The sequence below is a fragment of the Dermatophagoides farinae genome, chromosome 3 (assembly GCF_024713945.1).
Source record: "Dermatophagoides farinae isolate YC_2012a chromosome 3, ASM2471394v1, whole genome shotgun sequence".
Classification (NCBI taxonomy): Eukaryota; Metazoa; Arthropoda; class Arachnida; order Sarcoptiformes; family Pyroglyphidae; genus Dermatophagoides; species Dermatophagoides farinae.
Genome location: NC_134679.1, coordinates 322,862 through 350,713, shown reverse-complemented (window position 1 = coordinate 350,713; position 27,852 = coordinate 322,862). Strand labels below are relative to the sequence as shown.

General features: G+C 30.0%; 3 protein-coding genes and 1 pseudogene across 5 annotated transcripts; 1 reads left to right on the top strand and 3 right to left on the bottom strand.

Moving 5' to 3' along the window:
* Positions 1-43: 43 nt before the first annotated feature.
* On the bottom strand, positions 44-18,121 carry LOC124498242 (uncharacterized). Its single transcript, XM_047061967.2, has 7 exons — positions 16,575-18,121; positions 12,832-13,055; positions 11,344-11,488; positions 6,201-6,320; positions 3,903-4,199; positions 783-1,338; positions 44-705 (listed from the first exon to the last, which is right to left on the bottom strand). The coding sequence occupies exons 1-6, from the start codon at positions 17,224-17,226 to the stop codon at positions 797-799; spliced, it is 1,980 nt and encodes a 659-aa protein (XP_046917923.2). The 5' UTR covers positions 17,227-18,121; the 3' UTR covers positions 44-705; positions 783-796.
* Positions 18,122-19,770: 1,649 nt separating this feature from the next.
* LOC124498245 (uncharacterized) lies at positions 19,771-20,345 on the bottom strand. The gene is made up of 2 exons (XM_047061969.2): positions 20,249-20,345; positions 19,771-20,180 (listed from the first exon to the last, which is right to left on the bottom strand). Exons 1-2 carry the CDS (start codon positions 20,253-20,255, stop codon positions 19,882-19,884), a joined length of 306 nt encoding a protein of 101 aa, XP_046917925.1. The 5' UTR covers positions 20,256-20,345; the 3' UTR covers positions 19,771-19,881.
* Positions 20,346-22,644: 2,299 nt separating this feature from the next.
* Positions 22,645-23,660, bottom strand: LOC124498244 (uncharacterized). Of its 3 annotated transcripts, none has more exons than XM_075729577.1 (3): positions 23,522-23,660; positions 23,103-23,447; positions 22,645-23,050 (listed from the first exon to the last, which is right to left on the bottom strand). In XM_075729577.1, the coding sequence occupies exons 1-2, from the start codon at positions 23,610-23,612 to the stop codon at positions 23,107-23,109; spliced, it is 432 nt and encodes a 143-aa protein (XP_075585692.1). In that variant the 5' UTR covers positions 23,613-23,660; the 3' UTR covers positions 22,645-23,050; positions 23,103-23,106. The 3 variants fall into 3 exon arrangements, with proteins under 3 accessions (XP_075585692.1, XP_075585693.1, XP_046917924.2); XM_075729578.1 differs by having other exon boundaries at positions 22,645-23,030; XM_047061968.2 differs by having other exon boundaries at positions 23,040-23,447.
* Positions 23,661-25,074: 1,414 nt separating this feature from the next.
* Positions 25,075-27,653, top strand: LOC124498606 (ABC transporter G family member 23-like; annotated as a pseudogene).
* Positions 27,654-27,852: the final 199 nt, after the last annotated feature.

Genomic DNA, 27,852 nt, shown 5'->3' with positions numbered 1-27,852 from the left:
ATCGATGATTTGACAGGAATTTGATTTGAAAGAAATGATAAAATTTGTGTTTCTGGTAAATAAGTTTATTTTTGTTTTGTTTTTCTTCAAAATAACTTGGCCACTGGTCATTGCCAATATGACACGCGCTCGTAAATTAAGGACAAATTACAAAATTATATCAAAAAAAAAAATGAAGAGAAAAAAATCAAAATCAATAAATGTAAATACATTGATCTGAATGTGATTGGCAAGAAAAAAAAACGAGAAAACTGAAATGTTTTTGTTTTTAGAAAAAAAGTGTATCGCTTAATAATAACAAATATAAAAATGAACAAATTACAAATTGAAATCGGTTATTAATTACACATTTAATCGATGGATAAGGATGATTCATTTTAATTCAATTCAATGATGATGTGGATGATAATGGAATTTCACTTCCAGTAGAGCGAAAAAAAAACAAAAAAAAACTTCTGGCAAAATAAACTAAAAAAAATTGATTTTATCGATTTTTTTTGTCGTTAAAAAAACTCTAACAAACAATTAGATCATATCGTTGGTTAAATAATTGAATTTTTTGAATGATGAAACGTTTTAAATTTCACAAGATCAATTATCTGATCGATAATTGTGTCTGTCTGTGATTATAGTGGCAATTTTGATGATTTACGATTACTGTTTACTGTTTGTCTGCCAACAAATGGATAGACAATTCTGGACAATCTGATTGTGATGAGAATAAAATGAAACAAAAAAAATCAAATTATTGATCAAATCAATTGAAATTTAATTTAATCAACCTTTTTATTGATCATCATGATGAATTGGCCGTTGAAAAGTGTACTTGTTGTTGTTGTAGACCGATAGACGATGATATCGGTACTGTTGTTACATGTCCATTACCACCATTACCAGTGGCTGTAGTTACAACAGTGGCTAATCCAACGGAATTTCCATTACTCATTTGATATGTTGTTGATTGTGGTGATAATTTTGAATTATTATTTTGGCTAATTGATCCACTACGATTTGGTAATGTTCCAAATCGTACATGTTGTGTAGGTGAACCTTGTTGCTGTTGTTGTTGTCCAGGTAACATAACTTGCTGTTGATGATGATTATGATTATGATGATGATGTGGTAATGTTGAAAAATGATTTTGATTCACATTATTTGGTAATGCTGTGTGCGTATATGAATTGACTAGACCACCACCGCCGCCACCACCACCACCACCATTTCGGGTGATTAGACCACCACCACCACCACCAACGGTTGTTGTATTTGATGCACCAAATGCAGCCAATGCTGTTTGTGTTGTTGTTGTTCCAAAATCTAATGATGTAATCATTGTGCCTGTGTAAAAAAGATTTTAAAAAGAAAAAAAAATTTTATTCAATAATTCATTGAATCCAAAACAAAAAAAAAGTGAACGAAAAAGAAAACAAAAATAAAATGAAATTCAATTCAAATGAAAATGTAAATTCACTCGGGAATTTTTTCTCTGACTTGGTTTCTTTGGCTGTTTTGTCTGTTTGTGTGTGTGTGTGTGTCAAAGTTTTTGGCATCATTGGCATTCTCATGTTCAGAAAAGAAAAAAAAATTTTGAATCAAATTGAAACATGAAGATAATACAAATAAAAAAACCGACCAAATAAACACAAACAGACTTGAAGGCATTTTCTTTCTGACTGTGTTTGTGTATAAAAAACTAGAAAATTATTATTATTTTTCATTAAATAAATGATGATGATGATGATGATGACGATGATATAAAAAAAATAAAGTAAATATTGCATTGAATTTTTGAATTTTAACGTTAGGGCCAAGCAAAAGTCAAACAACGGTTAACGGGAAAAAAATTTTTTTTTTTCAAGTTTTTATATATCATATACAATACATAGTATGAATAGATGGTCACAAGAGAATTGCTTGGTTTCTTGTCAACAACAATATCTGTATCAGTCCATTCAAAAAAAAGGCCAGAATTTTATCCGATTCTTAAATCGAATTTTTATACATAAGTAAACAAAGTTTTTCTCTTTCTTTCGTTCCATGTGATAGAATTTTTTTTTTATTGCAACGATGATGTCCATGGATTATCGACAATATAAAATGGGCTTTCAACTCTATGTTTACATTATTATGGTATATCAACATCATGCTGAGAAATTTTTTTTTTTTTTTTTGAGAAAAATTTTCAGCAATTTTTTTTCGACCAAAATAGATGATGATGAGAAAAGTTTCGGTTTAAAGTTGAGAAACTAAAATCGACTTTTGAATTTTGTGAGAAAAAAAACAAACTTTTTTTTACTGAAGGAGGTTGAGAGAAAAAAAATGGGCATGACGCGTATATTTTAGAATTTCAAAGATATGAAAAATATATTTTTTTTGAACTCTTGGAACAAGCTTCTTTTCATCATTTTTTTGGTAACACAAATTGCATTCATATCAACTCAACCATTCATTGATGTGTGTGTGAAAAGTAGTGGATTCAATCAACCAAAAATCAATGTCCATATGGTATGGATAAAGGGCTCCTATGTTTTTTTTTCATACAATTCACAGTGATGTCCAAGAAAACTTTATTTATCTGCGTTTTTTTTTGTTTGTTTGTTTGTCTGTCTGTCAATTTGATGTGACGATTTTAGCTATAGAACAACCATCGTCATCATTTTCAATGAGAATATTTGTACGGACAACAAAAAAAAATTTTTGTTGTTGATGATGAGTTTCAAGTTTCAAATGAAAACAACTATAGAATCTAGAGAACAAAAAATCTTTTCATTTCTTTTCACTTTTTTTTCGTTGATTTAGTTCCCAATACAATTCTCAAGATTTTTCTATTTTATTTAACAAAAAAAGAAAAAAAAACTAAACTGGAGAACAAACATCTTCATGAGAGAAACTGTACGTCAATTTTTTCCGGAACCTGATTACGGATTTCTTCGTCAGGGTTCGGTATCGAAATTCTAGTTGAAGACGAAAAAAAAAAATTGAAAATTCTATCAATAAAATCCATTGTCAATTGAATCGAATCAATTTGTCAATTTATCTAGGCCGTTCGGCTTTTTTCTTTTTCTAGATTCTGAAGCTGAGTGTGTGTGTTTGTATTGTTCAATTGAAATGTTGAATTTGAAACTTTAAATTGGAGAGAGAGAGAGAAAATTTGTTGTTGATAAAAACAAAACACAAAACAGAAAAAAAAATTTAGCAAATCACGTCGTTCGACGAATGATGTTGACATCAGTTGAGAAAAAAGTTTTGGTTAGTTGGTCTCGTCCTTTTTTTTTCATTGGATCCAAAATGAACATTTCATTCTTTCTCCTTAAGGATATAATGATGATGATGATGATGATGTGGATCATCGATAGTTGAATAGAATGGAAAATTGAATAAAACAACAACAAAAAAAAACAATTCACTCGGTTTTTTTCTATCTTTCTTGTTTTTGTTTGTTGCATTTGCAATTATTAATTTTTTTCTGCTCGATGATCTGTGTTTTGCTATTGGTTCACATCATCACATCACATTTAAATGGGTTCAATTTCAATGATTTTTCTAATTCGGCAACAGATTCTTTGGACAAATTCATGGAATCGACTATCAGATAGACAGTTGAATAGTTTTTTTTCTGTGTGGATAATAATGATAACAACAGCAAAAAAAAAAAAAATTGATTTCCAATGGTGATGACAAAAGACAACAGCCGAAAACGACAACAACAAAACTTTCTGTTGTCGTCATCATAGATTTGTTTTGTGTCATCTTTTATGGCAATGGCAAATATTGGAAATATCAATAAATTGCCTGATCAATGGCAAGAAATAATTTTCGATAATAATTTGAAATGAAAACCGGAAACAAATAAAAAAAAATAGACAAAAAATACAGCAAACAAACAACGAAAAATTACTTACAAACACCATCTAATTTTGTTTGATAAATAGGATTGAAATTATTATTTGGATGATGATGCACTGCTGTCATCAATGGTGTTGTACCCATATGATGTCCAGTATCATGTAATTGATATTGTTGTTGTTGTAAGGCCATTTGTTGTTGTTGTTGTCGTTGTTGAATCAGAAGACGTTCACGGCGACAAAGACAGAATGCCACAGATATTACACAAGCTAAACATGATACAAATATTGATGATACGATTGCGATGAACATCATTGGATCAAGACCAATTATTGTATCTGTTACTTCATTTTCTACACACAAAAGAGAAGAAGAAAAAAGTGAAAAAAAATTAGAAATTGTTAACTAAACATTCATAAATATCGATCGATCAAGTAATAAAAAAAAGGACACAAAATACTTTATCATCATTTTGATTTCATTACATTCTGCATATGCGACAATACTTTATTCTATGAAAAAACTTTTCATCTTTTTTTTCTCTCACAATTTTAATCCGATTATCTGTATATTTTTATTATTATTATTATTATTCGGAACGAAAAGAAATATGATGATGATTATCATAATCATAATGTTCGCCAAAAAAAATGACAAAGAATATTCCGAATAGAAACAATAGGAACATATTATATATGGTTATTATCATCTGGAAAAATCATTATTATGATTATTGTCACAATAATAATAATAATAAATCATCTATGATGATCATCTTGATGGTGGTAGTGGTTCTGAGAATATATTCTGTAAATTCTAGGTTCTAGAATCAAAAAAAAAACAAAGAGAATAGTGTATGGAAAGTTAACAATAACGAAAACGAAAAGAAAAAATTGATCTGATTAAACAAGTATATTATATACTGAGAGTTTGGAAAAAAAGATTTACTGTATTATTCTCTTTTTCTATCTCTATCTCTCTCTCTCTCGTACGCTCTATCATTATATCATTATTCCGCGTTGGTTTTCTTCGTTGTTTGTTGTTTGTTGTTGTTGTTGGACTTTATCGTGTAACGTTTTATGTAACAAGACCATGAAGAGAGATATAGAGATAGAGATACCGGCAAAATATGTATTTTGTTGGGAGATGGAAAGGGCTATATTGCAATAAACAAAAAATTTGAATCAAAAAGGAAAAAAAAATAAACCTGTACTACGCCTTAAATTATTAATCAATAATGTTTTGTTCGTTTTGGGAAAGAAAAAAAAATTGGTGGATTGTTTTTTTTTCTTTCGACCATAAAATTATTTTTCATCATCAGATCGATTCAAGAAATGTTATATACCTGGAATATTACTGCAAATATAAAGTATGGGTTTAATCACGCAAACATCTGGCTGCTGATTGTGTCGGTGTTTTTTTTCCTGGAAACTTTCATCTCTCTATTTCACAATTCAATCAAATTTATTTCAAGAATCGATTAATTAATTGATTGATCCAAGATCATGGCTCTAATACATAAAGGCAAGGTAGACATTACCAGGTACAAGAAAAAAGTTCTAATTTCTTTTAGCCGAAATGATAAATCTTTAAATCTCAGCTCACTGGAAAAAAATAATCATTATTCATTCTTTTAACCATTTTCAAGCTAATTAATAAAAAGTGTGCAAGAGACTAGCGAATAAAAAAAATAATCAGGGTTTTTAAATAGATCTTCAGATCTTAATTAAAAAAGATTGATGATTTTCATCATGATCATGAAGGCTCTTTTTTTGGTGTACCGCCTATTTTTTGTGAGGGATGAATTTACATTTTTTTTCTCTTCACATTGAAAAGACATTTATTTTACATGTTCATCATGAATGAACAACGACAACAACAACAACAAATTGAATGTCAGTCAGTTATAGCTCGATGAGAAAATGTCATTTGTTTCTCTCTGTATCTAGGTGCACAATTTAATTAGATATACAACAAAGATATAGAAACAAAATGAAAGAATTTCAGTTAGAATTCACTTTTTCTTGGGAAAAAAATTCTTGATTCCATTTTCAAGAAAATCGATTGTTCATAGTGAATATAATTCGTTTTTTTTTCATTGTTATTTCTCCTAGACAACCGAATAAAAAAGAAAAGAAAAAAAAATCTCAGGACGTCAAACCGGGTAATGAGTGTAGGAAAAAATTGAGAATTTTTGAATAAATTTTCAATGAAAATGGAAATTCTCATTCATTGATCGATTTCATTTTTTTTTGATTCGGCGAACAGAAAAAAAATGTTATTAAAATCGGCAAAAATAACAGAGAATATCGTCATGTTTGTCGTGTTGTTCATGTGTTGTTGTATTTGGTTACCTTGACAATGGACATAATAATGTTCATCACTATTGTCACCACAATGATTCACTCCATCACAGACCAGATCGCGTGATACACAATATTGATTGGCGCATCGATGTTCACGGCAATAGTTTTCTAGATATAAAAAAAGACACAAGAAAAAATGATTAGTTTCAATTGGATAGAAATTGAAAAATTCCAGTGTTTCATTCAATGTCATTCCATGTTGTTGTTGTTGTTGTCGTTGACGTTTTTTTCGACACATTTTTTTTGACATATTGGAAATTAATTTAACCGAGAAAAAAAATTGTGAAGAAAGTTTTTCTCTTTTTCTTTTTGCTTGCTTGCTTGATCTCATTGATCACACAAAGTGTTGTTGTTGATTTTATAGAAAAATGACAACAACAACTACAAAATACACACATTAAACCACGATCAATGAATTATTTTCAGAAAATCAGTGAAAAAAGACGGAAACGCCTTGATTTAGAATTTTTGTGAAATTTTTTTTCTCGGTTGAAAATTGAAGACGAAAATTTCTTGGTTATTGTTGTGGTACTGGTGGCGGTGGTGGTGTAAATTGTGATTGATTAATGTAAATTTGATGATTTGGATAATTTTCAATAACAACAACCAATTATAAATAACTAGGTAGAAGAAAAAGAAAAAATTCACACATTTAAGACATTTTCTTACCCCTCTAGATTTTCAGCAACAAACAATCAAACAAAAACAAAACTTAATTTATACAAAAAGGTTTTTTTTGGCAATTACAAATTACTATATATTGCTGTATGTGTGTGTGGGTGTATGACTAATTCGAGCTTATAAAATAAAATGAAAAGAAAGAAAGAGAAAAAAAGTCAACGTTAATCAAAGTAACGAACGATATAATGATGACAGTAATAGTGTGTTTTGTGTTTTGTATGTGTGTGTGTGTGATATATACCGGAATTCATCCATAACGAACGTTATTCTTTGAGAAAAAAAAAATATCATCTCTTTCTTGTTTCAATGTCGGATTGCTTTTTTTTCGTCGTACGCTCACACACAAGGTTTATATCATATTTTCTTCGTTTCGGTTCGATTCTTTTTTCAAAAAAAAAAAAAAAAAAAAATTCTTGCCACCGGATTCTCTTTTTTTTTCTTTCTTTTCACTGTATCAATGTCTTTCTGTGTGTGTGTGTAATACTACTACTACTACTACTGCATAGATATGTTACATTTGCGTGCAAAAATATTAAAAACATTCCACGTTGATAATTTTCTGGTCTGGAATTGTTGGGGATGGTCCATAGCTTATTGCGATAAGCGAATGAATGAGCAACAAAAAAGAGGGGTAGAGAGAGAGAGAGAGATTGACTTTTACTAATGGCGTGATGGTTGTTTCCGAAAGGAAAAAATTTTTGGCTTGTGTTTTTTTTCTGGTGGTGGTTGTACAGAATACTAATCATCATCATCATCATCTGGAATGAAACTTCATATAATAGACCCTTACTGTAATGGTTTTTGATTTTAACGCGCGTTGCTTGTAATGTTGTTGTTGATGATGATCAATTGGATCATATTTTCAATATTTTTGTTCACTGTTTTGTTAAATAATAAATTGATGATGATGATGACCATTATTCATGTTGATATAACAAATATAGTCTAGTTGAGAGGTTATGACCTCGTTCCAGAATGAATGGAATCGAACTGAACTGAACCGAATTTTTATTTTTATCAGTGCCGTGGCTCTGTCGTATGGAACAATGTTGAAAAATAACAAAGATTATCTACAATTTTTTTCCCATTCAGCTCATTTATCAATGAATAAATGAATGATAATGAATATGAATGAGAACATGTCATCCGGAGTCAAGCTATAATGTTGTGAACATGGTCATTGGTGTTTTTTTTTTGCTCCATAACCTAGGCCAGAAAAAAAGCAAGTGATTACATAAAAAAAATGAAAATGGAAATGAAATTCTATTTTGAAAAAAAACCGGAAGGTAATAAGGGAAGGATTATCGCCATTTTTCAAAAAAAATTAAAATTAACCCTTTTTTCCATATCTTTAATTGCATTTATATTTTATTATCATTTTTCTCGTTTGGAAAAAGAAGAATAAAGAAAAAAAAGAATTCATTTCATTACCACATTCAACAGCAGCAACAATATGATGATAATGGTTTCATAAATTCAATCTGTCATTTATGTCAAGTGTTTTTTTTTCTTTTTCAATTTTATTTTTATTTGTTTGATCTAATAATAATCATTGCCAGAAAAAGACCATCCTGGTTCTGGTGATGATACACTAGAACCAGAACCAACAGTAGCCAACACACACACACACACACAGCAAAAGAGATGATGATGATCATGCACTATTTAGCAGGAATAAAATTTAATTATTAATCCAAATATAAATTGTATAATGAAATGTGAAAAACCACCACCACCAAAAAAAAAATATACCGCCCAAACAATAATAATGGGCGAAGAAAGAGAGAGTGAGTGGAAAAATTTTTAGCCATATAAAAAACAAAATGGACAGAAAAAAAGAACTTTGCCCGTTTCATCATTTGGACTTTGAATGATTAAAATTACACGAATTACAATTGCACACAATTGCACAACTGATCCAAAAACAACAGTATCAGACAGTGGAAAAGTTTTCATAATTTATGTTTTGTAGTGAACAATAATGATAAATCAATGATGATCATCATCATCATGAATTTTGTGAGAAAAATTACGATTTTCAGCTTGAAAGAATTTACGATGTTTTATGGTCGAATTGATTCAGTTGAGCAAGAGAAAAAAATATGGCGCCATTGAATCGAGAATTTTTTCGATGGAAATAATAAAATGAATACTGAGATTGCTTTTTTTCTCTACCACGTTTTGTGTATGTGTGTGTGTGTGTAATTCAGCCAAATCTCAAGCCACCAAAATTGAAAAATGCAAATTATTAATAAATTTGCCTTTTGATTATATGACAGCAATGATGATCATGATCATCATCATCATACAATGATAATTTCAATAGATCCATATGGATCTCTCGACTATCACTAATTCAAACACTATGTGGCCTGATCTTGAGACGCCCACCATGAACGAAAAAAAAGGAAACAAAAGTCGTTTTGCAATAGCAAAAAAAAAAAATTTTTTTTTTTCATTTCATTTCATTGAATATCGCTATTTTTATTGGTTCGCCTGATATTCACTTTTGGAATGTTCCCATTGGAATACGAAGAAGAAGAAGAAGAAGAAGAAACGAAAACCATAGTTTTACCAGTAGACACTCTATTATTATCGTTATATTCATTTTCAAATTATTTTTCTCCAATATTATTGAATTTGATTCGAGAGAAAACTAACTGAAAATGCATTAAAATCCAATGTAAATGAATGAATGAATAAAACACATTTATTTTATTATGAAGAAAGAATGAATGATGAAAAAAAAATTTGATAAAACACTCGACGAATACATTTGAATGAAGATTATTATACAGAAATTTTGCAAGAATGTGGGCTGACCCAAAAAAGGCCACTATATTTGAAGATAATGAAAGAAAGATAATGATTTATATCTAACCAAGAAAATTTTATGGCATCCAGATTTTTTTTTCATCGGAAAAGTTCTGGAATGAAAAAAATTTGTTGTCTTTGTTCGGGTTTTTTTTCAGAACCAAAAAAAAAAAAAAACGAAAGGAGTAAACCAATGGGGAATTTTCTCGCACATCCAACATTCATACGACGACGATGACAAAAAAAAACAAAAGGAATTTTGATTGCAATCGTCCATGGCCATGTTTTCTCTTTTTTTTCTCGAAAAAAATGATAATAAATTATATTTTAATAAGTTTTTGCTGTCTATCCCTCTCTAGTCTTTTCATAATATCGTCACGAATGCAAAGAAAAAACTTTCAAGTTGAAAAAACCAAAAAAAAAAAAAACAAAATTAATAATAACGTCGTTATCCTCAATCATTTCGATAATCCAAGTTACAAGAGAAAAAAACTGGCCAATTGTATCAACTTTTTCATTCTTTGCCAATTTTATCTCGTTCTCTACTCACAAGTGGAAACTTGATGCAAAACTAAATAAAAGAAAAAGATAGCCTCAAAGGATGTGAAATGAAGAAAAAAAAATTTCTGTTTGCATGAACTAAAGTTGAAGTGATCCTAAGAAAGAAAAAAAAATTCTCGATAATCGCCAGCCAAATATGATTGTTGTGGTTGTGTGGCCCTTGATTATATTGAAACCCATAGGCAACAACTACAATCGCCATCACCACCACCACCACCACTACCCATAGACACATCATACATCTCAACAAGCAAACCAAACCAAACTGTCAGTGTGATAGTCAAAATGACTGTCGACGATTTATTAGTTTGGCCATTTTTTTCCTGTTTGTTTGTTTGTTTGGTTGGTTAGAACTTGGTATGCACATTTTTTTTTGTTATCGCAATTCTACAGTAAAAAAAAGTAGAATGTGGAAAAAGTTGATTTGGCTTTTTGCAGATTTGATGATGAACGAACCAAAACAAAAAAAAAAAAAAAAAAAGAAGAGAGATCGAAAAAAAGTTTCGGACATTTTATTCGAGGAGTTATCTGAATGTTTGTTCGGTTGGTTGTTTGTGTGCACACACACACACACACAGAGAGAAAATAACTGATAATAGAATAGAAATTGAAATCTAATTGAATATCTTTTTTACTTTTCTGTTTTTTTTCAGAGTAGCCTTAACTAAACGATAAACTGAAAATGAAAATATGTCACTGCATTCAATGATAAAGAAAAAAAAAATCAAGTTGTCAGATTGTTTTGCATTTGCAGAATTTCGAAATTGATATAAACGAGAGAATCAACATAAAGAAGAAAAAAATACAAGAATCATATTGAATTTGCGAAATTAAAAAAAAATGAAAAGCATAAAAAATATTTAGATCAAATATTGAATTATCGGCTACAACGACACACACTCAATGAATAAGCAAACAATTTTTTAAGGACAAAAACACACATGGATTCAATTTGTAGATTTTTTTTTTGATTTGTCTTGCAGATACATTTATCATCCATGTGTGTCATGTTTTTTTTGTGTATCGAGAATTGTTTCATTTAATTTTTTTTCATATCAACAAACAGCACACTTACTTGAATCTTTATAGGCAGTGATGATTAAACGGAAACCATTATCAGCTTTGGAGTAGGCATCCGTTGTATATCGAAGTGTTAGAAAATTGCTCTGTATATAGATTGTGCCCACTTCGGCTCTTGTACTACGACAGGATAAATCAGCCTGTGTAAAAAAAATGATGAAATGAGATTTTAAAGAAAGTGAAAATTTAAAAAAAAACAATAATCAAATAATTAGTCAGTCAGTCAGTGAATTGAATTGTATTTGGTCGAGATTTTCATTGTTTCATTTTTTTCTGCCTATACTGCCATCGTAATGATCAGATTGATTGTAAATGGAAAACATTTTTTTTTTTGTACAACACAATCCAATATTGCCTAATCCCTGTCTATCGATGTTTGGAATCCATTTCAAATACGTTAGTAACAAACTAAACAAAACAAAAAAAAATTTCATTATCGATTCTATATCATATATGAACAGATTAAGACCAGGATTAAGCTGATCCTATTATGATTATAGTGCACCGTAGAAAAGATGAATTCATTTATTGTTTGCAATTGCACTGTACACGAAATGAATTTTTCGATTGTTCATCATAATACTATTCTCTTCTATTTGTTGGTTATCAAATTGTTTTCGGCTATTGGATCATTAATTTGAGCCAGAGAAATATAGACAAATTTTTTTTCAGAACCATTTACCGTAATCGAATTAATGGATTAGTGTGTATTTTTCATTTCATTTCATTTTTTTTTTGGACAATTTTCTTTTCCTGTTGTTTTTTCTTTAAACTTGAAAAGAAAATTTTGAAATTCAAACTCAATTTTCTCATCTCATGTTTGGAATCGTGAAGGAAAAAAAAAATTCGATAATTTTCCATTGCCATCACTACTGCAATGATGTAGATGCCTATAGGCATAGTGTTTCATGGTTTGTGGCTTACCCGAATTTGGTTTTTTTTAAGAAAAAAAAAGTTCCATTGCCACTGGTAATTCATTGATTCATTTTGGTCGATAATAAATTTTTAATATTGATTATTCTTTCGCACATACAGAAACACAAGTGGTGCAATGGTTTTTTTTTCATTCAACAAGAAACGATAAAATCGGTTATTATCGGTCGTCTTCGTCGTCGTCAAGAAGAAGAAAAAAAAAGTTTAGTGTTTGAGCCGGAACCCCCCACACACACACCGATATTTAACACTTGGACAGTTAGAATACTAGATCTTTATTATTTTCAGTGTGCACAACTGTGTTTTAGTTTTTTTTTCTTCTCTGTTCAAGCAACCAACATTCATGAACAAGAATACTTTTTCTATTCATTTCTTTCACATTCCTAAACAATTCAGATATGACGATATGAGAAACCTGAAATGAACTTTTTGGTTCCGGTCTCAAAATATTCAATCAAATAATGATTTTATTCATGACTGAACTTTGTTAAACTTTGAAGCGATAAAAGAAAAACTAAAAAAAAATGACAGAAAAAAAATGTACACATACCTTATGATTGCCGATAGTATGTGCACCATCATAAATATAGAGATGATCATTACAATCCAAGGCCAATTTTTCAAAACGTAACATAAATTTTTGTAATATTGTATCCGTTTGAAATGTAATTGTACAATCAAGATTATTTTCCGCTTTACTAGTGATGACGGCACCATCAATTTTTTTCGATAATGGATGTACACGTTCACGTAGACATAATGCTGATATGTGATCTATATATGTTGATGATGATGTATGTGGTTGTCGTATGGAAAGAAAATGAAAAAAAAAGAAAAAAAAAACAATGAATATCATTAGTAGTGAAAACAAAATCAGACAATATCAACCAATCAATCAATGAAGAATGATTGATTTTTTTTCTAGTTTTATGAGGCACAATTGAATGAAAAAAAATTGACAATAATCAATCAGTAATCATTATTGTTATTGTTATTATTATAACGGCATATCAAAAATGTCAACCTGAACAAAAATTGTCTACATTTTTTTTCGATACATATGATTATTATATAAATTGAGTCCAATAAAAAAAAGTGACAGTGAAACTGTTATAATCAAGGTGAAAAAAAATCGTATTACACCGGCGATCTAGACTAAAAATTTTTATTATTATTGTTGCTGCAAAAAAAAGATTGATGAAAGAGCTTAACCTGGTGAGCGAGAATCTACCTAGTTGATCAGAAAAAAAATTGTTCAACACTATTTATTGACGCTGAAATAATAATGATAAATAAATAAATAAACAGATTTTCATTTGAGTGATGTTGAGAAGAAGAAGAAAAAAAAATCACATTATCATTCTTACTCGATTTGATTCTATTTATGCATGAATAACAACATACTTATTTCTGATGGGAATTCTGTGTGTGTGTAGAAAAACAAAACAAAAACTAAAAACCCATTGTCTTTATCGAATGAATGGTAAGCTAATAAAAATCGTGCAAAGAAGAATAAGAATAAGAATAAGAATATGGACAGGGAAAGACGAAAAAAAACAGCCGGTTAAAGAGAAAATGCAAAAGCAAAAAGCAATTTAAAATTTGATCCATAAAAGAAGTTTTTTTTTCTGCCGATGAGAATGAATGAAAATCACAATCAAAAAAAAAATGATACAATTGCAAACGCGCAAAACACATCCGATAATAATAATTCTGAACATCAACAATGGTAATAATAATAGCAATTTTGGTTTCACAACAACAACAACAACAACAACGAGAATCGATCAACGACAATAGATTCGATCAACCATGTTTTTTTTGTTATTTTGCTGAAAAATTCGTTTATATATGTTGAACAAACACAGCTGCTAGATAGTTTTTTTGTGTGTGTGTGGCAAGTCTTGTTATTTCGAAAAATCTGAAAGTGTTTGATGATCGAGAAAGAACCTGATTGAATCGGTATTTTATTTTAGTAGAACGAATTTTCATTTTTTTGAAACAAACGATTGAATCGATTAATTTTTCTTTTTCTCGTAGATGAATTTTTTTTTCACGCCCAAACTAAATACAAGGCAATTTTTGCATCAAAATCAATATTTTGTGGTTTCAATCTGAACATTTCAGCATCATTTTGCAACATAAAAAAAGTAGATTTAGTGGAAAAAAGTCAATTAATTTTTTTTCACTTTTTTCAATTTACAAAAAGAATGTTGACTTGGCAGAAAATGCGAGAAAATTTCCGGAATTTTTTTTAAGCACCAAGTTCAAATTCAAACGAAGGAAATGTTCTGGAAATTCATTTAATTTGCTGTTCATGTTCAAGCTTCGTTGATGATGATATCTTTCTTTTTTTTTTTTTGGTTGGATTAAATTTTTGAAAACAAAACGAAAAAAAACCATTCCAATAGATGGTCAGAATGTTTATAAATTTTCATGACGAAGAAAAGAAAGAAAAAAAATTGTCAGAACAGCTAAAAAAACAATAATCCAGTAGTAGCAGCATCATTTGGGCAATTTAGTTGTGAAAAATTTTTTTTTCTGAACTAAAAAAAATGCTCGAAATTTAATTACTTTTTTCCTTGGTACATACAAGTCAATTGTTTCGACAAAAAGAAAAACAAATGCTTTTCTTTAATAATAAAAATCCGATTGCTGATAAATTCATTATTTGTGCCAAGCATCATCAACACACAGGAACCAGTAATATTGATTATTTTTCTATTGCAAAAATTTATAATCTAAACTTATTTTGGGCTATTTTTTTGCGCATTTTAATATACTAGTTATTCTATTGTCAACCGAAAAACAAGCCGAATAGAATGATGGTATGTCTAGTTGGATAGAAATAATAATGACAAACAAAAAAAAAACAAAATTGAATCAATCAATCGAAGAGAGAAAAAAAAGAACTTGAATCACTGGAATCACTAATCAAAGAGAAGAGATGAGATGATGAAAAAAAAATTGGAACCACGTTTTGTAGAGTTGCAATTCGGTTTTTTTTCATTATGTTCAATTCTTCTTCTTCTTCTTCTTTATTTCCAAGTTTAATTTGGTTCTCAACAACCGTCGATTCTTATTGATTAATTCATTGTGTGTGTGTGTATTGTACAAAGAATTGCCTATTTCCAATAGACATTTTACAATGTCTAGTAATAATAAATTCTTTTTAGTCTCATCAAATGATGAAGAATATATTCTTCACATAAACAACATATATATAACAATTATTATGATGAACATCATCGACGAAAAAAAAACCATAAAAACAACAACTTTTCATCATCATCATCCAAAAAAAAAAAAAAAAAAAAATTAAAGTGAGATGGCCACTTCAAACAAACAGAACATATATGTGTGTGGGTCATAGAAATTAGCTATAAATATTTGAAATGTCTCTGTGATGCGGGAAAAACACTTCAATTTTCAATGATATTTTAGCATCAGAAAAAAATGCCGAGAATTTACCATCGATTCACATTGCTCTGGTTGTACAGTGGTGTGGAACAGTAATTACAATTTTTCGTTTCTTTCGTTTTTGCCATTGTTATTCACGGAAAATTTTGTTTTTCAACAATTTTCTTTCCATCGTCATCATCATCTAACTGATGGCTTGATGATGGTGATGAACTTTTGTTGTTCCAATTCGACAAGGCAACGAAAAAGAAAAAAAATTCACTTCAATTCTCATCTCATTGAAGCATATAGAGAATATACACTAATAACAACAACAACACCGTTTCTGGTTTCGACAGAATTGTACTGTTGTTGTTGATGAGAATGAATTTGCGAATACTACATGTGTGTGTGTGTGCATGTGTTTCTGTATAAGTGTAAAATGAGAAAAAAAACGAATCAAAAATTGGTTTGGTTGTTCGGAGAAAAAATTGGAATCGAAAATTGAAAAAAATTCAAGAGTGTAGATATTCTCCAAAAGAAGAAGAAAAATTCTAGTGAAAATGGAATAATGATGATGATGATTATTATTATTGTTATTATTTCGTAGTATGGTTTTTGTGATTCTAGTGGTGTAGGAATACCGTTGCGAAAAAAAGAAAGAAGCAGAATTTTTTTTTCTTTGAAATAAACGAGAATCAAGAAATGATGGATGAATTCTTCATTTGGTTCAATTCTAATCATATATGATAATGCTCTGTGTATGTGTGTGGGTCCCAATACAATAACATCATCATCATCATCACCATCCATCGTTTGGATCCAAAAGAGTTTTGTCGAAACCAAAACAAAACAAAACAAAACAAAAAAATGCGAATGAAGAAAAAAACTTACAAAAACGATTTCGATCACAATGAACAAAACGATGATGTTGAACGAATAAAAAATGATCGATAATTGTCATTATAAATATTAATAAAAGGCATCTTTGTAGAAATCGTTGTAATATTGATGAACTATTTTCATGTTGATGATGATAAGAAAACATTGATGATGACGATGATGATGAATATTGTCTAGTTCTAAATTTTTTAAATAAATTTGAATCAAGTGATGATAATGTTGTTGTTGTTTCTATTGCTATTGATGGTGATGGACGAAATTTCGATGATAATGATGATGATTGATAGGCACTTTGACTATTGTTGAATTTATTACCATCATTTGTTGATGATGATAATGAATGATTTGATAGAATTGGAAGATTTGTTGTGAATGATGTTGATGATGATGATGATGATGGAGCAATTATCAAAGGTCGAGGACAACTATATCGACAGTGATAATTATTATTATTATGGTGATCATGATGATGATGTAACGAACACATTCGATATTGATATGATGTTGATGATGATGATGAACATTTCATCGTCGTTATTAATGCCGAAGATTCATCATCATCATCTGGACCAGAAGATGATGATGATGACGATTTTTGTTGTTTCAACATTTTAATATCGTGAATAGTAACCATACTATTCATGATTTATACACACCGGACACATTGAGATACACAACAAAAAAAAACCACATATTGAAAACACGTAAGCAAATATAACATTTAAACCAGAAATTGAAAAAAAGCAGCACCGAAAAAAAAATTAATAAAATTCTGGAACACACAAACACATACACACACTGAACATATTTTATGGTCAAAAAAAAAAGAACAGCAGTTTTTTATTATTTTTATTGTGGTTCTGGATCCGTTCTATTGTTTTGTTTTTGTTGTTGTTGTTTTTGTGATATTATTATTAAAATAAGCTGCTCGATGATAAATGGCTGCGGTGGTAAAAATGAACGACGACCACAACAGTGAAATAAGAATATATATGGTGGATATGATGATGATTATGTTGATAAAACAAAATAAAAATGAACTATGAAATGTCAAGTTTCTAAAAACACAAACACACACACACGCACATACACACAAAAGATGAAAATAGAGAATGGCAAAATAAATACCACATTTAGTCCATTTTTTGTGGAAGAATTTTCGTTGTTGTCGATGATGATGATGATGAATTCTAGGTTTCTATATTCCGGCTTCGAAAAAAACCATTTATTCCGTACAAGGTTTAAGCTATTAACAATTAAACAGGAATTGATGATGATTGACACACACACACAATTTGGCTGATGAAATGATGAAAATGGAATCTAAATCATTCATTCACAGTAAAGTAGTAGTGGTGAATGGCTGTTACCGAAACTGATTGTGTGTATGTGTGTGTAAAAGAGAGAAATAAAAGTGAAAAAACCGACCGACATTCGCCGATCCTAATAACGAAAACAATAACAACAACAGAAGCAGCAGTCCCCCAGAAAGAAATGAATGGCGGATCCTTTTTTTTTGATTCCAATTTTTTTTTTCATTGAGCCATCCACACCACTCTTACAATCATGAAACAAATGAAACCAAACGAATAAGACTAGACCAGACCAGAGTAACAACAACAAAAAATGGATAGTAGAATTCTACATTGAAAAACAGTAGTGGTATAGGAAAAAGGTTCGGTTGTTGTGTACTGGCTGTTTCCGATCCATTTCGGTCGTTGGCTCTACAACTAAAATGCTCGAACCAACGAAATAAACAAAAAGAAAAACACAATGAATTCCAAATCTCGAATCCTCATCAACATCAGTATTATAGAAGTGGTATATATGAATGAAATGGAATTCATTTACCAATCAATGCAACTTTGGATCCAAAGAATCCAGAGAGAGAGAGAAAATTCATTCTGGTTTTTTTTCGTAGCAGCATTTTGTATGTGTGTGTGTTTGTGAAGGTTCCAAAATGATTTTTTGCCATCATGGATAGTTGTAGCAGGTAGTAGTGGTAATAAATTCAAAATGTGGATCTTGCGTAAATATTTCAACAAAAAAAAATTTATTTTATTTGCTCCATCATTAACATCATCATCATCATCATCACCATCCGCATGTATACATCAAGTTTACAAGTCTCAGGCAAAGTTCCAGTAACCAGAAAAAAAGAGCCGCCAAAAAAAAGCGTAGGCAAAATGAATTTATTCGGCTAAAAACTACATACATACTACACGTTCAGATAGAGAGACAGGCTAAGCTAAACAGATTCAATTCAATTCAATGGAACTCACAAAAAAATCGACTTTGTCAAACTTTAATTTTTACAACAACCACTGCCACTATTATCCTACTACAATCAGAAATCATGGAATGCAGCACCTTTTTTTTCATTTTTTATAGAAATACATTTTTTTCTGTTTTTGTTGTTGTTGTTGTTGATGTTTTTTGATTCAAGTTTATTTTCACTTTCCAGTTGTAATCGATGATTCCAACTGACTGACTGAATTCACTCTTATCTATCATACCATACGATTTGAATGATGATGATAAAGATAATTCACAGACAGACAGACTTGAGGCCAATTATTATTCGCTGTTTTTTTCTGGATTCTAGATCCTTAGACACCAATGATGATGCTTTCTGATTCATTTGATTCTGATTTGATGATGATGTTGATGATGAATAATCAAATTGGTGATTGAAATTCTTGTTGTTTAGATTGATTTGAAGTTAGAAAATAAAAGAGAAACTTTTTTGCCTTCTACTTTTTTTAATGTCTGCATATTGCAAAATAGAAAGAGAGAGAGAGAGAGAGAGAGAGAGAGTGAATGAACAAATTCCGTTTCCTGTTTTATAAAAACGTATGGAATTTGTGTGTGTATTGCCTACATTAACTACTACTGCATCATCATTTGAACCAAAAAATCATTCGGTTCAGTGACACTGGGAGCGCGCAAGACGGTTTTGATTAAATAACATCAACAACAACAACACATTTCTGGATCGATCCAAAATCATTGCCGCTACTACTACTATATATACTTGGTTTTTCGATAACATGAAGGGGTGGTGTCACTTTTCGTTTATGAAATTTTCATTCATTCATTCACTACAATGACCATAGACCTCATGAATGAGAATTATTCAAATGCCACACTTTCAATCATTCTTTTTTCAACATTTTCATCATCATCGTCATCATTGGAAAACAAAAATTGAACAATTTATTATCTGATTGAACGAAAGAAACAAAGCAAATATTCAAAAAAAGAATTGATTGACATCATTCGATTCATGGAATTCGAATTACAAATGATGAACACATTTAGATGTTGATTTGCCTTCACATGCAATCACTGAAATACATCCTTTAACATTTTTCGCTGCCAAACAATTGATTGTTGGCCCTACACAATGTTTACACCAATCTTCACCCATACAAGCTAGAAAATGTTCGGCTTTTACGCCAAATTTTTTCACTAATTTATAATATTTGTGTATAGTTTCTTTCGATATTCCGACTTCCAAATCTTCTTTAGCATCAGCAATCGTCATCATCATCATTGTACCAATGATGACCAAAATGGTGGCGATGGCAATGTAAACTGGAAAATTTACAAATTTTTTTTCATCAATAAATCACACAATTTAGAAAAAAAATGACAAGACTTACTTTTCATTTTGTTTGATAGAAAAAAAAATTTTCAATGAGAAAGATATGTTTATAGCGTCGTACTTGATACAAAAAAGCATCCAAACCTCGTGATTTTATATCATTTTTATCAAATTATTTAGCAACAATTATGGTAATTAATTAGGAAATTATCATCGTACAACGAAAAAATACTTGAGATTTTTATTGAGAAAAAATCGTACGATGACGACGACGACGTCAATGATGTCGATGAGTTAAATAGTTGTAATCCACAAATGTTCCAGGAACAGCAATAATCAGCAATAAATTAATTTAAAAAACAAAGTAAATATTTAAAAAAAGAATGGATTGACATCAATCGATTGGTTCATGGATCGAATGATGAATACATTTTTAATGATTGTTATGCCTACACCTTCAATCAATGCAATACATGACAAAACAATAAAAAGGTTGTAGGTTAAAATCCCGAAAACAAAAACCCCGAAAACCGAAACGCCGAAACCAAATGACCGAAAAAAAATTATCCCGAAAACAAAAACCCCGAAAACAAAAACCCCGAAAAAAAATTATCCCGAAAAAAAATTATCCCGAAAACAAAAACCCCGAAAAAAAATTACCCCGAAAACAAAAACCCCGAAAACAAAAACGTAGAAAATGGCTTGTTCCCTTAAACTTTAAATGAACGGAGATTAACACTATTACTGTGAGAAATTTCATGTACCGGATTCTACGAAAAGAAGTCATTAGATCTAGTTTATTCATCATACAATCACCACAAGTTTTAAATTTTAAATTAATATCTAGATATTCATGATGATATTTTTTAATTTGTTGTCAATAATCCATAGATTAAATGAAATTTCATTTTTTGTTATTTGGGCCAAATTTTCTTCAAAATTTATCTTAAAACCGCCTTCAATCAATTTTCGAACAGATATCAAATTTGAACTGAAACCTCCATAGGCCACATCTTTCAATTTGGTTTTGGTTCAATAACAACATTACCAATTTTTCTCTGATGTAATTGTATTACCATTAGCCAATTCAAATTCAATCTGTTTATCTTCTTGATCCATAAGTAAATTTTTATCAATCGTTGTATAAGTACATCCAGAATCAAGTATCCAGATATCTGATAATTTTTCAGCACATTTCAACAACAACGATTTTGCAGCTTTCTTCTCTTTTTTGTTATTTGATTTCGTGAAAATGATGAGCTAGAAGAAGATTTATCATTAGATGATGTTGATGGAGAAACTTCTGTTTTATTGGAATCAATTTTTCGTTTCATCCAACATCCTTCAACTTTATGTCCAATTTTATAGCAAAATGGGCATTTTATATTATTTTTAAACTTTTTCTTAAGATTGAGATTTGGCCTTTTCATCATATACAATGAATTCATTCATGATGTTGTTCATTGTACCATTCTGGTTCATCATAATTCGATCAGCCAGTTGTTCAAATTTTGAATTTGATCGTAACATGCTCATAATAATCACGCAACGATGTTTATCAGTGTATTTACACGATTCTGATTCAATCGATTCAAATTTGACAATAACTGTTTCTAGCCTTGTTCTCAAAGAACTACTTTTATATGAACATGTTGTAGTGAGAATCAAACGAATGCAAAATGAACAATATTTAATAATAAATAAAGGTTAATCGTAGCTGAATAACGCTACTCTTATAAATATTACACAAACATAATTGTTAAGTAATTACATTACTACAACAGAACATTGGCTCGCTTCAGTAAAATCAGCATTTCGAAGTTGTGGTTAATAGATCAATAGATTTCAAACTATGTTGTAAATTTTGAACCGGAATTTTAGTTTGTCTTTGCTCAATATCCATAATCGATGTGGTTATGATAATGTTCGGTTGCTAGCTTATATTGTGGACATTCGTCACAGAAAACTGAATAATTGACATTTAATTCAGAACTAGACTAATTTTTCTTGTGTTGATTCCACCACAAACAATAAGCACAACTAAATAATTGACTAGATGAAGTGTATGTTCTTGATTCATGATTACCATGGCATTTTGAGCAGACTAGAGCATTTTTACATTTTCCAGTTTATGGTCAAAACGTAGGCATTTGTGACATTGTCCTATAGAAATATTGTTCTTTGCCGTGCAATATTTAATTGGGTACCATTTTTTCGGTCAGTAAAATGAGGGGTTGTTTTGCTCAGTTGAAAACGATCGGTAAATATATCAATTTTGGTCAGTTTTTCATGTGAATGATCAGTTAATTTAATAAATTGTCCGTTTTCAAACTTGAGGTGAAACATCCAAAATTACAAATTTCGCTCCAACACGATCTTTTTTGAGAAGGCAAATTGATGTCAATTTATCGTCAATACGATTCATTGACCGAATCAATTAGGATTCGAATTATATAATTTATATTACATTATATTATTATATTATTCATTTATATTATATAATTATCACCATTTGTTCGTTTAAAATTGGAAATTTAAATCCAAATTTCACTTATTTATCTTTGATTCTATTCAGTTTGGTCGAATAATTCTTTAAGCTTTAAAGTTTAAGGGAACAAGCCATTTTCTACGTTTTTGTTTTCGGGGTTTTTGTTTTCGGGATAATTTTTTTTCGGGATAATTTTTTTTTCGGGGTTTTTGTTTTCGGGATTTTTGTTTTCGGGATAATTTTTTTTCGGGATAATTTTTTTTCGGGGTTTTTGTTTTCGGTCATTTGGTTTCGGTGTTTCGGTTTTCGGGGTTTTTGTTTTCGGGATTTTGACCTACAACCCAATAAAAATCTGGAATAATTTTGTAATAACTAAAATTGTCATTTATTCAATAATTTTTTAATTATGTTAAAATTGAAATACATCTTCAATAAACGCTTGCCAATGTGGTTGAATTAACATTGAATTTTTCACGTAAAAGATGAACACATTCTTTGCCTTCTTTACATGCACAGACAAGTATTTCAATGCAACCGATAACATTACGTGTTGCGATACAATTCACTACTGGATCGACACAATGCTCAATAAATTCTTTACCCATACAACGTAAAAAGAATTTAGCTTTTTCACCAAATTTTTTCAACAATGGATGATATTTTCGTAAACTTGCTTCCGGTATTTCGACTTGCAAATCTTCTGCAGCCGGTGCAGCATCAGCAATCATCATCATCATTGTAGCAACGATGACCAAAATGGCAATGTAACCTGGAGAATTGACAAATTTTTTTTTTCATCAATAATTCACACAATTCATTTTGAAAAAAAATGACAAGACTTACTTTTCATTTTGTTTGATAGAAAAAAAATTTCACTTTTAAATTTCCAATGAGAAAGGTATGTTTGTAGCGTCGTAATTGAATGGAAAAGCATCCAAACCTCGTCATTTTATATCATTTTCATCAAATTATTTAATTAACAACCAAATTATGCCATATTGGCAACAGCAGCAATAATGTGATAATCAATAAAGAAAATTTGTACAACGTCGATGACTTGAGTATTTGTGATCAAATGCTCCAGGAACAGCCATAATCCTGAAATTAATCTATTTAACCCTCAAACAAAAAAGGATTATTGCCATCATTATTGTTGTTGATCCTGTGATTTGAAAATGCAATTTTTTTTGTACCCAGTTACACAATCCAGAAATTAACAAACAAAAAAAAACAAAACAAAACAAAAGAAATACCAGAAAAAATTTTCAACTCGAGTTCGAGTTCCATTAATTTTGTTGAGACACAAAATTATTATGTTCAGAATGAATGTTCAGAATTTGTAGAAATAAAAATGAATGGTAACAAATGACACAAAAAAAGATAGTGAGTAGAATCAAGAAAAAAAACATTAAAAAATCATTAAAATTATTCCACGAAATATGAAAAAAAAATTCAAAATTCTTAACAACAATCGCTTTGGATTGAAATTGAAATGAATTTTTCTTTTTTTCCCCCCACCCCCCATTTCTTCCTCATCGCTCATTTCATTGTATGAAAACCAAAACGAACTGTATAAACGGAACCAAAGAATCATTTCATTTTTTTTCTGAATCTTGAAAAGTTTGTTGTTTTTTTTTCAGCATCCTCGTTTGTTCTGAATAAAAAAAAGTTTTTTTCTTTCTTACTTTTTTTTTGTTTCACATTTATGCGTGAAAAAATTTTTCAACAAAAGTCTACCCGCATATTTGGGTTCGTTTGTTGTCGAAAAATATTTTGCCATTATTCCCCCGATCGTGAAAAAAAATGAAGAATCGATCAATTGATCAGATCAGTACATCATCAATGCGTATTTTGTGTTTCGCATCTCAATATTTAACTGTTGATAGGAACATTTTCCAAAAGAAAAAAAGAAAAAACTTTTCCAAAACTTTTTTTTTTATTTTGCCTCCCACATGCATCATATTTGGTTCCATCGGAAATATTTGGGGCCGGCCCACCAGAATACAAAAACAAGAATCATCATCACCAATGGACAGTATTTATGGTAAACCGAGTTTTTTTTTCTTTGAATTTTGTCAACAACAAAAATTCCATTTACATCACAAGAACATACCAGAAATAGAAAACCAAGAAAGAGAGAAAAAAAAATTTCTATAAAAAAAAGAATCAAAAGTAAACAAATCTTTTGGGAAGGAAAAAAATTCTTTTTTCCTCATTTTTTTTTTTTTTGATTTATATTCACTCCAAACAAGTATCTGTGTGTGTGTGTGAGTGTGTCATCATTCATATGTTGATGTTATTTGCACATCTCGCCCAATTGAAATAAAAATGATATATTTCAATCCTTTTTTTTGTCAACCAATAAAACACAGCCATAAATTTTAAAAATAAAAACTTTTCACAATCACCAGATTGATCATTTACTACTGATCCAAACTGATTGTTGATTAAATGGCCATGAATGACAAATATACAAATGACAAATATTTAATCAAATAAAGTCAATAATAAAAAAAGGTTGTAAATTGACGGTGGAAAAAAAGAAGAAGAAAAAAATTAAATTCTACTCAGTTGCAATCAAATCTATTATTCGAAAAAAACATTCAGATAAAACTCATCATCTTCATCATTCTCAAAGTGTGAATGTGAATGTTTTCGAAAAAAATGGCCATCAACATTGATTCGGTTATGTTTGGTTATGGAAAAACCACCGATACATTGAATAATGTTTCCATTCATGTTCCATATGGTATTTTTTGTCACTAAATAATTTGTGTGAATTAACTTTTTGTTTTTTGTTTTCCGGGAATAAAAGGTGAAATATATGCACTGCTGGGTCCAAGTGGTTGTGGTAAAACAACATTGATCAATATCATCAATGGTTGGTTACCGCCACGATCTGGTACGGTTCAAGTGTTTGGTAAACCACCGGGACCGGCACTTAATCATCGAATCGGTTATATGCCACAAGAATTGGGCCTAAATCCATCACTACCGATTCGTGAAACATTTTATTATTTTGCCCGCGTTAATCATGTGAACAATGACCAATTTATTCGTGAGCAAATTGATAAATATCTGAAAATTCTTGGACTAAAGAATCCGAAACGACGTATTTCACAATTAAGTATTGGACAAAAACGTCTAATCTCACTTGGTGTTTTATTGATCAGTAAACCAAGTCTTCTGTTGCTGGATGAACCAACCGTTGGCATTGATTCAATGATTCGTCAACAAATCTGGAGTCATCTACGACAATTATGTCGTATGGAAGGTGAGTTTTAGCAATTGAGACAAAATCTTTGAAAATAATGCCTCAAACAATCAATGAATCAGGAGCGACTGTATTGATAACCACACATTATATTGATGAAGCAAGAGAATCTGGTCGTGTTAGTTTTTTACGTGATGGTCATCTGTTGGCGGAAGAATCACCAGAATTATTGTTGAAAAAATTACAATGTAAAACACTGGAAGAAGTTTTTTTTACATTAAGTAGAATTAAAATTGGTGAAGAAACGTGGCAATTATTACAAAATGAGAAAACAAAAACATTAACCAATGATGCGATCGATAATTCGATTGATTCAAAAGCAACTTTGATCCAGAATCACAATGATTCAAAATGTTCAAAAGAATTTCTCAATTATGATCATCTTTATGCATTGTTTTGTCGTGATTATTTCTATTTTACACACAATCTTCATCTGTTTATGCTTTATATGTCGATACCGATTATAACATTGACACTATTCAGTATTGTATTGAATAATGGAATACGATCAATACCGATAGCAATTTATAATGGTGATCAAAGTATTTATGATCTTAATCTCGGTCAAAATCATCGTTTATCGGATTTATTTATCAACGAATTCAATACAAGTATGGTGGCATTAAATTTTTATCAAAATGAATATGAAGCAGAACGTTCCGTGAAACTTGGCCACAATTCTATGGTCATTTCATTTCGATCAAATTTTTCACATTTATTTTTAAATCGTTATTTCGAACAACAATATGATGATCATGACAATGATGATGATATCAACGGTGATGGTGAAATGCATATTTATTATGATTATACAAATTTACCAAGCATTATGAGTGTTAATAATTCAATATTGGTATCAATGAGACGAATGATACAAAAATATTGTGAAATACGAGGATTAAATCCACAAGCATTCGCCATACCAATTGAAGAACGTGAATATCTATACGGAACAATTGATGAAAATTTTTTAAATTTTATATTTCCAATGGCATTAATCTATTCACAATATCTGGTCAATGTGGCTAGATCAGCATTTGAACTGCTCTATCTTAATGATAATGGATGTATGAATCGTGATCTAATACAAGGTGTACGACCCGTCGAATTAATATTGGAATTGATTTTGGCATCAATGATATCCTTATTAGTGCAGACATGTTTGATAATGATTTTTACATTCGGAGTGCTTGGATTTTTAAATGCCGGTGATTATTTTAGTCCATTCATGATAATTTTCACAACATCCGTACAAGGTATGGCCACAGGTATTCTGTTGGCCATCGTTATTTCCGATAAAGCAACTGTTATGGTAAATAATAATCATTGATTGATTGATTACAAATCAAATTGTTTTATTTACCATCTTCAAATTTAAAGGTTCTTGCTGCCGGAATGATGCTTGCATTGGGCTTTACATCGGGTGCTTTTTGGCCAACCGAAACATGGCCAACATTTTGGCAACAAGTTTCACAATACCATCCATTAACGTTACCGCTGAAATCATTATCATCGTCAATGACTCGTGGTTGGCATTTTCATAATATCAATGTTCTCAAAAGGTCAATTGGTTGGTATCGTTTATTGTTTCATACTTATTTCTGTAGCAATAATTGTATTTCAGTTTAAAAATAGACGATTTAAATAATTTGAAAAAAAATTCCACTTTTTCATTTAAAAATAAATTAGAAAATTTTATTGAAAAAAACTTTGAAAATTAAAATAAAAAAAAATCATAGTCACCTATTACGTCCACTGTGAACAATGGCTTTGTTTTCCGCATCGATTTTCGCGGAATTTCTTTGTTCGATCTGATTCTTTGATCGAAAAACAACGCTATCAGTTAAGGTGTGAATGAATTTTTTTCCCCATTATGATGAAGTTATGAATATGAATTGAG